Consider the following 14,108-nt stretch of genomic DNA (forward strand, 5'->3'; position numbering starts at 1 on the left):
CGCCGTCTTTTCTTCAGACCGTGTGAGAGCTACTAGTACTCCTTATCCTTATACTACGTATATACATTCATTCACCGTGTGACCGCGTGACGGCGACGTGCAAATTGGTTGCCAAAGGGCGGGGAAGAAACGAAAATCCTAGGCGTACGGGATGGTTTCACGGAAGTGGGTTATGGGGTGTACGCGTCCCATCCTTATTAAGCCACTCTCTCGTGAAATTCACGATGTGGGCCTTTCTTTCCTTCCTATTTGTAATGACAAGTTGACAACTCACTTATAAGCTTGCTTCAGTATAAATCTACCCGTAGCTCTAGCAAAACTCGGGAAGGAAAAGAGAGACCGACCCTGCTTTACCGTCTTCTTTCCTTTGGGAAGGGAGATGGTCAGCTCAACGTCGACCTCCCTCCCTCCCAAGGCGAGAGATGACGGTCTGGATTTGCTGGTCGATCAACAGATGGAAAGCTCATCCGCAACTTTACTGGTACAAAAGTCACCAGCTCAGCCAAGGAAATTCTAGAGCAAAACTCAAACCGAAGCAAAGCAGCACATACTTATTTCAGAGTAAATTACATCTATGGTACCTGAACTTGATCCTAGAGTTCACTTTGGTCACTGTATTCAAGAAGTGTCAGAATACGATCACTGAGATTGCATAAATGTGTCACTCTACGGTCACCGTTATTATATCCAACGTATTTTGCTGATGTGGTATACATTGACTGGTCCTAACAGTTGACTTGTTTACGTGGAAAGGTCATCCTTATCCATCTTCACACCCGATGGATAAATCTAAGCACCGCATCTGCCTAGTGCGCGAGGGAGAGCATTTCTACGATCCCTGAACCTCCCTCGAGCGACGAGCTCTCACGGAGGCCATGCCGCCACCGTCGCCGCAATCTACGTGCCCTCCAGCGTTGCCAAACTCATCTGTGGTGTTCAGATTACAGAGCACTGCCGCCGTGCATGGCGACCTCCTTGCGTTTCCCCGACTCAATGTGAGGCACACGATGGTTAGGTTGTAGCCTCTCCAAATCCGTGGAGCTTGACGCCGTCGACCCGCAGCGGCACAAAGAACAGGCGCACATGATGTTCGGCGGGGCGAAGCCATACTTGAGAAGATTTGGGGCCCGGAAGACTTACTTGGAGAAGAATGTTGCCATCTGTTCGAGTGTCGGTCGATGACTAAAACCCTACATATCTACTAGCAAGAGTCGAGGCACAAGGACTCCCCTCCCTGGCACCGGCTGCTGGAGTGGCAGGCGGAGTGGAGGCGGATCCGCGGATTCACCGGCACCTCAGATGCACAAGCTGAGAGGGGGTGTGTTTTGCAATATTTTGACGTAAATTGCTACATGCATGTTGCTATCCATTGCCCATTTGTGTGGTGGATGACAGCGGTGCGGCCCCATCAATATATAGTACTGAAAGAAACGATTCAAAAAGTACAAGCTCACAGGTTGACAGCTGCCTCGAAATGTTTATATTTTGACTCTGCATGGCCACGCGTAACCAGTTTACATTTATCTCGAAAAAGCTTAATGTTATACATCTATTAAACATGATCTGTAATTAGACGTCGTGTTCGAGACCGTACTAAAAATAAATAGGGCACTCATTTCATGATTAAAGGAGTGCGTGGAGAAGAAAAGGAAACTAAGGTTCATGCAAAGAACTGTGATGCCTACCAGGACACTGACTACAAACGAACTGCGATGGCGGCACTTTGTTTTACTCGGTTTGGGATTCCGATCAATCACGTCTCTCATTTTTCCACCCGTGATGAAAATGGAGAACCTTGCAAAAAGACTCCATCGGAGGCGCCGCTCGCCGTCACATACATTCGGCCCTTTCTCCCGGATTGACGAAACCACACGTGAAAGATTACTTAATTTTCACTAGGGCCGATGGGTGTTTAAATGTGGTTAAATCGGTTGTGTGCTAGCGTCTACGTACCTTCTACTTGCGTATCTTGAGCTCCATCTGGCATTCCTCAATCAGTTGGACAGTGACACGCACGCACACAACAATGTACTCTATTGCCTTTGAAAGAAAGGATTGAATGAGCAAAATAATATTCAAAAAACATGCAAGTCTGGGGATGGTCGGTCATGGGTGCAAATTGGTGCTCTGCCGCTGCCGCTCGGTTACTCGCACCGTGCACTAGTTAATTTGTGTCATTGTCTAAAAAGAAAAAAAGAAAAGTTGATATGACGCGTCAATGCAACAATTTTGCACCTCATCCGCGGGTGCAAATTGGTGCTCAACCATTGGCGTGCAACATATATATTCCGTTTCACCTAGTAGCCTTTGCACCCGTCGCGTGCAGTTTGTTCGCGCAGTTGACCGTGACGTCGGGCCGCTGCATGCGGCGCGGGGCCCTGAACCGAGCCGAACCAACCAACCACGCGCGTGCACCGGGCGAGGGAGGGCCCCGGCCGGAACCAAAAGCCAACGGAACGGCCGTTTCCCCACGCGTGGCCATCGGTCGACACGCCACCACCCCAAAAGCTCCCGGAAGGATGCAACGCAGACAAAGAGAGCCCACGCCGAGCAGACGTACGTGTGCGGCGGCACGTCGCGGTCGCGCCATGGTCACGGGACGGCGCCCTCCACTCTCCTCCATCTCCTGGATGGGTGGATGTATGGTCCTACGGGTGGGTACCTATCTCTGGAGTCTGGTGCGCCCCAAGGCTCGGCCGACTAGGTCGGGACCGGCGGCACGGCAGGCAAGGATTCCTTCTCCTGCCGCGACGGAGACGCGGGCGGGAACGGACGGACACTGGCCGAAGGCACGCACGGACGGATGTGACGACTAGTGGCCGGTTGGGACGCGCACGTCGCGCCGCGGCGGCGGCGCTACATGGCACGGCACGGCTCTCCGCTCTCCAGGTTTGGTGCCAAACGCCCAACCACCATATCGGCGACAGGTGCAGGCCGTGTGTGTGCGCGAGACGTCCAAGGGTTAACACATCGTTACCAAGTCTAGAGCGACGAGTAACTTCTTTAGCGTTGAGGCCACGTTAAGCATCGAGTAGCATCGCGCGAAGTCCACCTAGGCCGTACGTGTTGAGACTTCAGAAAGATGAAATGATCTCGTCCGTGGACGGTACATAAAGGTCCTGAGATCATATCATAGGACGTCATGCCACATGTGGGCTCGTCTCCCTTTCTTACAGAAAAATTCCCTTTTGCGAATCAACCTGTGGTTGAATTGGTTAGGTGGACAATGGTATCCCCAACCCATCAGAGTTCAAATCCTGTTGCTCGCATTATTTCTGCATTTATTTCAGGATTTCCGGCGATGAGCTTTCAGTGGAAGGAGACGTTCCCGTCAACGACGAGGTGCCTACGATGACTTTGTAAATCTCAAGATGATATGCCGGCTCAGTCTTTCGGAGGTGCTCATAGGGATAGAGTGTGCGTATGTGCGTTCATAGGGGTGAGTGTATGCGCGTGTATATGAGCGCTTGTGTCTATACTGATGCTAAAAAAATCCCCTTTTTTACAGATACCTTCTTATAATACGTTATCGATAGGAAAGGCAAATAATTGCACCGCGATCGCACGAACGTATCGTCTCTGCTTTACTACTCCCTTCGACTTGGCTTGCATGTGATGGCTGCATGCATTGCATGGCCGTGTTTACTTTTTACACGCTGATTAGCTCCTTGGGTGATTGCAAAAAAAAAAAGATTAGCTCCTTGGGTGTTGCTGAGTTAGTTGCGGTCAGTCAAAAAACAGGTAAAACAGAACTTGCCAAACGGATCTGTGGTTTTGAAGAAACAGATGAAAACAATGCTTTGGACAAACCGAGGTATTCATTGTCCCCGCGTTGGAAAACTGAGGTTTTGGAATACCACAGTTTAAAAAAAACAGTGCTACCAAACTAGACCTTCGTTTTTATTTAGGCCGTGTATTAGTTTTGGTTATGGTCGAGCTTTGTAAATTTTGATAAAGTTTATAAATAAAAATATTAACACGTACAATAACAAATCAATACCAGTAGATTCATTATTGAATCTACTTTCACATCACTTTGATTTTTTAGATAAATGTTTATATTTTTTCTATAAACCTGGTCAAACTTTACGAAGTTTGTTTTCAGTCAAACCTAATATGCATAGTAAATAAAAACAAAGGGAGTATAATTTAGTATTTATTATTCTGTGCTTGCCTCGGTCTTCATGTATGATCATGATTCAATGCTCGTCTCTCTTGTCCATACTAGACTCTTCATTTATGAGCTATTCCAAGAAAGAATCTTATTTATGTATAGTCATATTCGCACAAAACACATTAGAAGTAGTTCACATAGACGGAGAAGAGCCCAATTATAGAGTTGATGCCACCTTATCCATTTCCCATCTTCTCTCCCTCTCGCTGCCGCCTGGCAAAGCCCACATGGCGGCTACGGCTGGGAGTTCATGTTCAGGCGTGGGCCAATGTGGATGCTCGGAGGGAGATGACGAAGGAGATGTGTGTTCGAGTGATCTACGTAAGGCGTGCTCAACGATGGTATTGGTGAAGCCGCCAACGGTGATCTTCAACGACGGCCCGGCCTGGCTAGGTCACCGGAGAACAGGGCGTCGTTGCATGTGCCCTTGAAGGCAGCGAACTCGACGCCATACCCGGACCTATCGTGCACCGGCATTGATGATTTTTTTAGGTTTTCTTTAGGGAGACTTCACGGTTTGAGACGGCGCGGCGGCGACGTTGTCCCTGAGAATAATTTTCTCACCGCCCTTTCCCCATTTCGTTGATGTGCTTGTCACCTGCGGAGGGCATACAAAGTCGTGTCTCCGATGGGCCTTCCAGCACCGGGTCGGTTTAGGTTTCCAACGGATTCGCCCAACGTTCGTAGTCTTGGCGTTTTCCTCTCCGGACGATGATCTGTTTCACATATCGCGATCGTCGGCGCCTCCTGGTCTACATCGATGACTTCCCGGTTGCCGCTTCTACAAGTTCTTGTGTTTATAAAAGTTTGCTCCAATGAGGTAGAGCCCAGAGGCAGCATCAAGCTACGCTCATGGCGCGCCGCTGGTGGATGCAGGAGGAAGAAGACTTCGGTCCCAAGAATTTGATTGGAATTTTATCTTTTTATATAGGTCTGTTTGCAGGGACACATGATGCTCAATATATGGCCTTGGACATTTTTCCAAAGAAAAAAGTTGACGTGTGCAAGTTCTACTGACAAGTTCTTCTATATGGGTGTGTTTCGTAGGATGTATGATTCCAAAAGTTTCCTTCTCGACCCACTTTTGGGTGTTTGATAGGGTGTATGGAGGGTGCATGAGTCCACACTAGTTCAACACAAATACACTAGAAGCATGCATGAAGAGGGGTGTTGAGTTGAGCATGCACGAAGAAGGAACAACTATGCTGAGATGAGAATGCAACCAAACACACTTAACATTGCCATCACTTTGCGTTTTGAGAGGGTCCAATCTAAAGCCACACTCATGTATTCTATCGGTGAAGAGAATCGGCCCCTTGCTCATCTTCATCGCCCATGCTACTCCCATGATGATTTTCAGGTGGTGCACCTTTAGACTACGGGTTTGTATTAGTTGGTACTTGGTATGTTTTCTCATGTTCTTCAATATAATGATCATATGAGATTGTGATCCATATGATGTAATTTGTGTAGTTATTTTTACTATATAAGATCGAGCTGGAGAAGCAACAAGCAGCTATCAAATGGGAACTCGAAAAAGCCAAGACATTTGGCGAGATTGAGCTTGAGAAGGAGAGGCTGCAACTCGCACGGGACATGGAGGATGCGAAGATCATGTTGGCGGACAAAACCCTTTTGAATGGGCATACAAAGAAGTGGCTTGTGGACAAGAAGAAGGAGATCAACGACCGTGGGGAGTACGAGGTGGCGAGGGCGCCAGCAGATCATGCGGCCCGGATGCAGGTGGTGCAGGCAGCCCGGATGCAGGCGGAGCAGGACGAGCATGACGCATTCCGCTCGGATCAGACTCCCGGGCAGTGATCCGAATCCATGTGTCACGCTCGGACATTGATTTCATTTTGGCAATGTCCGGTCTGTTGAACTATGATTTGCTTTGGCTTTGTTTTAACCCGTTGAATTCGAATAGTTTGTATTGTATGATCGACGTGCATGGATTACATGGATTGAGAATCGAAATTCGAGCACGTGAATATGTGGCACAACATATGAGAGGCCGGTGGACACTGTCCGCGGACGTGCCCGCGTGGCGTGCGGGGGGAGGAGGGGGGAGATTTGTCAAGTCCGGATGTACATGCCCTTAAGATCCCTTGATTGAAAGGCAGGCTAAGGTTCGCTGCAGTCTGCCTGCAGGGCGCGCAACCAAACACGGAGAGATGCGAGACAGACAGCCGATGCACGAAATGCTGCCATGTCAGCCTTGCCGGAGTACTGGCTGCATGATATTATGCATATGCATTGCCGGTTCCGGTCACCGTCTCCGCGCGCCTTGAAAACGTTCGAGTAGAGTGGAGCAGTCGTCGAGCAGGACGATGATGTGCAGTACCGTCCCAACCCAACCACCTACCTAGCTAGCTAGAGGCAGAGGTAGCGTGGCGAGGTCCCTCTGCTGCCAGCACCTACTGGAAATGATGTACTCCCGCACCATGATGATGAAATGGCGCGCCACCTAGAGCGAGCCGTGCTCTCTCTTATTTTTCGCGAGCGAATCCGGCGCCTGCGCGTACATTCATATCGGACGGCGACGCGTGTCCGTTTAAATTCATTCAAATTTTGCGCGTCTACACGTAGTATGTTGTTGGCATAGCTTGGGCTCTGCAGATGAGTGAGTGAGCACAGACGGCAAGACCGGGTGGGCCTGGGAATCTGGTGGTGGGGCTTGGGCTCTGCAGGCCGTACCTCCTCCTCACGGGGCGTTTCGGTTTTGCAGGTGCGGTAGCATGGCCCAGCTTGTTACCCCGCAAAAAAAAAAAAGCATGGCCCAGCTTGTTTGTTTGTCAGCCAATATTCGTCTGGTCGCAGGCGGTTTTTAGGCTTCAAAGTTAGTACTATCGTCAGATTTCTCAAAACAAACAAATACAAGTTCGGCTCTCAAAAAAGAATACAAGTTCGCGTATGAAGTTGTTCCTCAGGACATGTGAAAACAGCGCCACTGAAAAGAAGGTGAAAACACAACAAATAATAGGAGAAAAAAACGAGAATGGCAAATAAAAAAGAGGGAATGCATTGCACCAGCCGGGAATCGAACCCGGGTCTGTACCGTGGCAGGGTACTATTCTACCACTAGACCACTGGTGCTTCCATGCAACGCTAAGAAAGGGACCACAATAATAACAATAGTAAGAAGAAGCCAAGAAACAAAATGACACGAGCCGTGCCACCAGGATGCAACACGGCGTCGATGTCAGGGGCTCACCGGCCAAACAAACCGGAAAGAAAGAGGGAACCGTCATCGATCGTCTTTGGGCTCGCTTTGCTCTTCCGGCAACCGTCACATCGCCCATGTAGTACTGGCACTGCTCTACTCTATCCGGTGCGGATCGCCCAAGAAAAGCAAAACGTTGTGTCATTGTCATTACGCTGTACGTACGAGACTTGAAACGCTCAAACGCACGCAGCGGTTTCTTCTTTTCGTCGCCGCCGTCGTCGTCCTGGTCATGCGCGGCGCAGAGCGTTGCGGACTGCCGGTAGCGTCGTCTCGTCGTCGTCGTCGTCCTGGTCATGCACGGTGCAGAGCGTTGCGGACTGCCGGTAGCGATCGCCGGCCTGCTCCTGCGCGACGTGTGTGGCTCCAGTTTAATTGCGCCGTCTTTTCTTGAGACCGCGTGAGAGCTACCGCTCCATTGTAGAGTATACCATACGTACGTTCACCGTGTGACCGCGTGACGGCGACGGGCAAATTGCCAAGGGGTGGGGTGGGATGAAAAGGAGACACCGACCGGCCCTGCTTTGCCGTCTCCTTTCTTTTGGGGAGGGAGATGGTCAGCTCAACGTCGACGGACCTCCCTCCCTCCCTCCCTCCCAGGAGACGCGAGAGTTTGGGTTTGGTGCTCCATCAACAAATGGGAAAGGTCGGCACCAACTTTACCGACATATATAAACTGAAGTCACCGGTTCAGAGAAGAATGCCATGGACGAAATTCCGGAGCAAGACTCAAGCCGAAGCAAAGCAGCAGATACTTATTTGACGCCGGACCATTTGCAGCAGATCTTGTTATGCTTTGCTTTACCGTCTGCTAGGTAAGGAAAAGCACACGGGCATCTCTCCTTTAACCCAGACCCTTACAGCATCTACATCGGATCTTTCTTGAACCCGCCTCATACGTCTGAGCGGGCTGCCCGATCACGATTTCTCGATCCAGACGGATGCCTCAAACGGGCCTGAAACACTCAGATTGACCGGCATCCCCCATATCCAGTTCAAATATGAGGCGGATATGAGGACGCTCGAGGACACCCGCCACGTCGGACCCGGTCCATACTGGACCACCCATCCCCACTTATATTCGTCCCCATCCTCTCGCCGGAGCAAACTCTAGCCACTTCACTCCACTCCCCTCCACCACCCGAGCTCACCTCCGGCGGTTTGCGGACTTCTTCACCATCGCAGGCAGCGGATCGGACTCTGACTAGCCCGAATCCGTCGACTGGGGTGTGGTCCCGTGTGGGTTGGAGAAGGCAATGGCAGTTCACATTGCACTCCGCCGCTCCCGGGAGGACACCGCCTGGCCGACAGATGGATCCATCCGCCGCGACGCCATAGCGTTGGCTCACCGGGCGCTCGGGTCCTCTAGTGCTGGATCCTCGTGGTGCCGGCCGAAACACCTCTCCTTCCCCATCACCGGCCGGGCAGAGTATGAGTCCCACCGGGAACGGGCGGCCCGCCATGGGAAGGAGAGGATAAGGGCCGCCGAGGCCCGTATCGCGACGAAAATGGCGGCGGGCTGATGCAGCGGCGTGGGCGGCCGCAGAGGAGGAAGCCATCCGCACCCGCATTATGAAGAAACGACAGCGGAGGAACACGCGCGCCCTCGCCCGAGAGCAGAATCGGGCGGTTCGTGCCATGGACGAACAGCCACCGAAGGAGGAGAAGATGGACAACGACGCGCGAGGACACCTCCAGCGACGAGCAGGTCCGGCTCGATCCGTATGCGTCTTGGACCGGTACTTCCGCGAGAAGGACGACAAGGGCGCCGGGAAGGGCAAGGGCAGTCGTGGATGAACTCCACCATAGCCAAACACGCCAAATTTTGATAGTCTGATGGCATGTTTAGTGTAGTATGATGGAGTAGCCGGACGATGCGTGCGTGTCGACGTAATTGCATGAGTTTGTATGGATTTGAGATATGGTAATTGAGGTGCCCGGGTGTGGATCGTATTTTTTGAGGGGTGTGGATCGTATTTTTTGAGGAGTGCCGACGTAGTTACATGAGTTTGTATGGATTTGAAATATGGCAATTGACGTGTCCAGATGTGAATTGCATTTTTTGAGGAGAGTCTGAACGTTCTCCACGTCAAACCGACACCCCCTTCCCTCCCAACACATAGCACCACCGCCTCTACCGCTTTTTAATACTCTCACGCTTCCGCGACCACCCTTTCAAAACCCTCACCATCAAATGCTGCGATGGGCAAGAAGATGATGGAGGAGAAGGAGCTCAAACGAGCATGGTGACTGCTCGGCGATGGACACAAACACGGGGAGCTCTGGATCCAGTCCGAGCCGGGCGGAGACAACTTGCCGCCGCCGCAGGCCGTCGGGACCGTCATCCTCCCCCGCTCCGTCCCTGGTAAAGGAGTAGTCGATCGATGAAGAAGAGAATGACGACGTCGGCCGGGAGAAGATCGCCGCCGCGGTTGGGGTGGCTTCTACAACTAACGTAACGACGACGCCGCTGGTCTTAGAGGTCACACCTACAAGGCCGCCATTGGACATCTTGTGTGGTTTTAGTTTAGATTAGGTGGGATGTAAAATACATTGAACTTGTTAAACTTTGTTACTCCCTCCATTCCTAAATGTAAGACATTTTGCGGGTTCTAACATGGACTATGTAAAGAGCAGAATAAGTCAATCTACACTCTAATATATGTATACATACATCCGTATGTGGTTCATATTTTGAAATCTCTAAATGGGCTTATATTTAGAAACGGGGGAGTAGTTTGCATGTAATATATTGAGTTCGCTTAGAATCCATGTTTGAAATATTCGAAATGAGCGACTTTTTTTTAGGATGGTTGCGTGCGCCCGTCCGTGGGTCGGTGAACAATTGAGCACGTCCTTCTGAAGCAACCGTTCCCCGTGGATCACTGCACGACGACGAGCCGGGTGGAGCTAGGGCGGGCCGTGTGCTAGCGCGTGGAGGGGCAGGACGGTCCTCGAACCGAACCCTTGTTTATTTCCGCCCGCGTATGCGCGTCGCGGGCGCATAAACAAAGGGGACCGAAAGCATGTGTGCAGGGCAGTACAACAGGAGCAAAGCACCAAATTGTGCCTGCCCCCTCCTCCCCGATACGTGTATGCCATAAACTGGCACAGTACCAACATCAAGAAGGGAGAATCATGCCTGATTAATTTTATTTAAGGGAACAAAACTAACATGCTGCTAGATTCGGCGGCCTCGCAAGTCTAATTTGGAAGCAACGGAATCGGGCAACTGTGTTCATGTCTTGGATTAGATTTTGTCTGTCGGCGCCGGCAAATCCATCCCAGGGACGGACGGACGGACGGACGGAGGCATGACGAGGCAAGCCAGTTATCAAAACAAGCCGGGCGAAACGGCCGCCGTGCTTTCGTGAGACGACGACATCCTGGGATCCGTCGTCCACAGATGATCGATCGATGGCCACACAAAACCAAACGTGGTCCGAGATCGAGCGAGCTCACTCGGCGATCGCAACGTCGAGCTAACTCCGGCCGAGCAATCAATCCAGATCCATACGTAGGTACATGTATTCATCTCTCGGTACGTACCGTGGAGGGAAAATCATCTTTGATGCCAACCAAAACAATCGACAATTACACCCACTAGCTAATCCATCGGTAATCCACACCTAATGGCTGATCGCTAGCGCTAATACTACCACTGTACAAGCATCTGATGATCCATGCATGTGTCCCCCTCCACTGTACAAGCCTACGTACATCGCCGCACAGTGCCGCCATTGACGGGAGCAGAGCAGCTTGTGTCTGCTGCAGTCGCGCGATGGCTACCCGAACCAGAGGCCGAGGCTGTCGAGGACGCGGACGCCGAAGAAGGTGAGGTAGATGACGATGAGGCCCACCCCGTACACCCGGTCCAGCCGCATGCCCCTCGCCGGCACCACCACCGCCGCCCACGCCAGCCCCGCGCACAGGAACCCCACCGTCTCGTACACGGCGGAGTCGGCCGGCAGCGTGAACGGCGCCGGGTACTGCGCGCCGGCCGCCAGCGTGAGGGATAGCCCCAGCCCCACCACCGTGTTGAACAGCGGCCCGGCGTAGCAGGCGGAGACCGCCGTCTGCGCGCCGCCCGGGCCGCCGTGCGTCGCCATCGCCACGTTGGAGACCAGGTCGCCGAGTGAATCCCCCCACGCCAGCACCGTCACGCCCAGCACGCTCGCCTTCACGCCCACCATGTACCCGATCGCCACCAGCAGGGCCACCAGCTCGCGCGCCAGGGTGTATGCCCAGAGCACGCTCATCAGGAACCCTGCGGCAAGCCATGGCACGCGGCGCCGTCGCCCGCGGGGAGGGGATGCGGCGTCCGTGGTCGCCGCGGCGAGGGCGGCCAACAGGAGGCCGAGGACGGCGCCTGCGAGGAGGATCGCGTGGCCGTCGCTGGTGTGGTGGTGGTGCGAGGATGTTGCCGCCGGGCTGTGCGAGGTCCAGGTCGTGGCGAGGAGGACTGGCGCCAGCGCGGCGGAGGCCACGGCGCAGGGCCGGGACCAGCGGTGCGCGGCGATGTCCGGGATGGTGAGCCGCCGCGGGAGGTACAGCGGCATGCGGAGCGCGCACACGAGGTAATGCAGGCAGGCTGTTGCCGTCGTGGAGGCTGGCGCGGTCTTGGACGAGTAGGACGGCAGCGGAGGTACGTCGTCGTCGTCGTCGTCCTCTAGGAGGAGCGGCGCCGCGAGGTCGGCGTGCGGCGGCTTGCCCGGCTCGGCGCAGCACTGGGAGGTCCAGACGAGGACGACGTATGCGACGTAGATGGAGACGAATGACGCGGCCACCCAGACGGTGATCGTGCCGCTCACGAGCACGGCCACGAGGTAGCAGAGCGCGAAGAAGAGGAAGCAGAGGTCGCGCAGGAACCCGCGCAGCTCCACGACGGCCCCTCCCCGTGACCCCGCGGCGGCGAGCGCGACGACGCCGGCGACGACGGTGGACACGAAGAGGGCGCCGCCGAGGGCGCTGTTGAGGCCGACCCCGCCGCCGTCCCCGCCGTCGCCGGCCGCGAAGGAGACGACGCTGGCGAAGACGTCGGGCGCGCCGTTGCCGAGCGAGAGCAGCGTGACGCCGGCGACGGCGGGGGGCAGGCGCAGCGCGGCGGAGAGGCCCTCCAGCGACGCGCAGAAGTACTCGGACGCGGTGTCGCCGAGCAGGTAGAAGAGGACCACGAGCCAGAGCAGGAACGCCGCGTAGCCCGCCGCCGGGTGCCCCGCGCCGGCGAATCCGCAGTAGAAGAGGCGGAGGTAGTCGACGTACCCCGCCGGCGCGCAGGGGGTGTGCGACAGGAGGTAGGCGCACCGGGCCTCCGCGCCGTGCAGCGCCTGCAGCTCCTGGCAGTCCCCCCGCGGCCTGGCGGCAAAGAACGGGGAGGAGAGGGCCGCCCGGTGCACGACGTGACGGAGGCTGGGGGCGGCGTGGTGGCGGGCGGAGGGGGAGAGGGTTGGGACGAGGAGGAGGAGGGGGAGGAGGAGGAGGAAGCAGGCGGTGGGGACGGCGGCATTGCGAGTGCGCCGGCCGCGCGGGGGCTCCATAAAAGAAGGGGGACGGGGGCTAAATCGGGCGGCGGGGAGGGAGGCGCGCTAGGAGGGCATGGCGGTGGCGGGCAGAGGCTGAGGCTGAGCGGGCGGCCGGGAGGGATCTGCGGCCGGAGGTGTCGGGGAATGCTCGGACGGAGTGGAGGAGTGGAGAGGATTTGTGATGGGTCGGGTCCTTGCGAGTTAAGTAAGTGTGCGTGCGACGGTGCGAACGAGCGCTCGAGTGGGAACGTGGGCTCTGCGCGTGTACTACGTGGAGGCCACCGCTGCTCTTCTGCTCCTTCTTCTGCTGCTCCGGGACTCTGTGGACGCCGTGCTACGTGCCGCCCTGTGATGTGTCCGTGTCTCCGGACGGACGGTGCGATCGGTGGACACGCCTCAACTGTGGCAATGTTGGGGATACGCCGGCTCGCGCGCCCGAGGCTAAAGTCCGGCTATTTAAGCCGCACGGCTTCCCCTAGCCCTAGTCACATCTTCTTCATCCTCCTTTGCGCCTCCGGTCTGAGCCCATCCATATCTCTTCGTCTCTGTCTCCCTCTTTCCTCGCCACCTGTCTTCGTCATGGCCCAGTGGAACAACATCATGTATACTATGTTAACGTTGGAGCACCACTTTCCAGATGCAGAAGGAGATCTGGGCAAGGCGCGCCGCCTGTGTCGGAGCCGGCCTCCCTCCAAACTCGCCGAAGAAGGAGGAGGAGCAAGAGGAAGAGGAAGGGTCCATGGAGGGGGTGGGTCCGGAGCAGGAAGACGCGACAGAGCCGGAGCTGGTTGCGGGCTTCACCATGTCGGAGTTCGCGCTCGCCCAAGCGGCGGAGATGGCGGAGTAGACCACCATCCTGAAATCCATCCAAGATGAGGCATACGTGGAGTCCAACCGGCGCTTCATCCAGCAAGAACATGCAGAGGCCGATGCGCTTTTCGACGAGCTGGATGCATAGGAGGAGACGGAGGCCGACGCGGAGCCGAAGTTGCATCTGTTGCCCATGTACCCGGAGCTAAGATAGTGGATATCTCCGACGATAGTGAGTAGTGTGGTGTAGGTTTAGTTGATCTACGTAGTAAGCAGATGTTTCTTTTGCATGTTTTGTATGGTCTTGAGGGTTGAACTATGAGGTATTTAGATGTAGAGAAGGAAATTTGTGGGCCAACCGGTCATTGCAAGCACGTCC

General features: G+C 54.6%; 1 protein-coding gene and 1 non-coding gene across 2 annotated transcripts; both read right to left on the reverse strand.

The window, feature by feature from the left end:
- Positions 1-7,199: 7,199 nt before the first annotated feature.
- Positions 7,200-7,270, reverse strand: TRNAG-GCC (transfer RNA glycine (anticodon GCC)). Its single transcript has one exon. It is a non-coding gene; the product is annotated as a tRNA-Gly (tRNA).
- Positions 7,271-10,905: 3,635 nt separating this feature from the next.
- On the reverse strand, positions 10,906-13,131 carry LOC125550208 (cation/calcium exchanger 1). Its single transcript, XM_048713152.2, has one exon. The coding sequence runs from the start codon at positions 12,932-12,934 to the stop codon at positions 11,183-11,185; it is 1,752 nt and encodes a 583-aa protein (XP_048569109.2). The 5' UTR covers positions 12,935-13,131; the 3' UTR covers positions 10,906-11,182.
- Between the last annotated feature and the right edge of the window lie 977 nt (positions 13,132-14,108).

This window comes from Triticum urartu, chromosome 4A (assembly GCF_056163025.1).
Source record: "Triticum urartu cultivar PI428250 chromosome 4A, HENAU_Tu73, whole genome shotgun sequence".
NCBI lineage: Eukaryota > Viridiplantae > Streptophyta > Magnoliopsida > Poales > Poaceae > Triticum > Triticum urartu.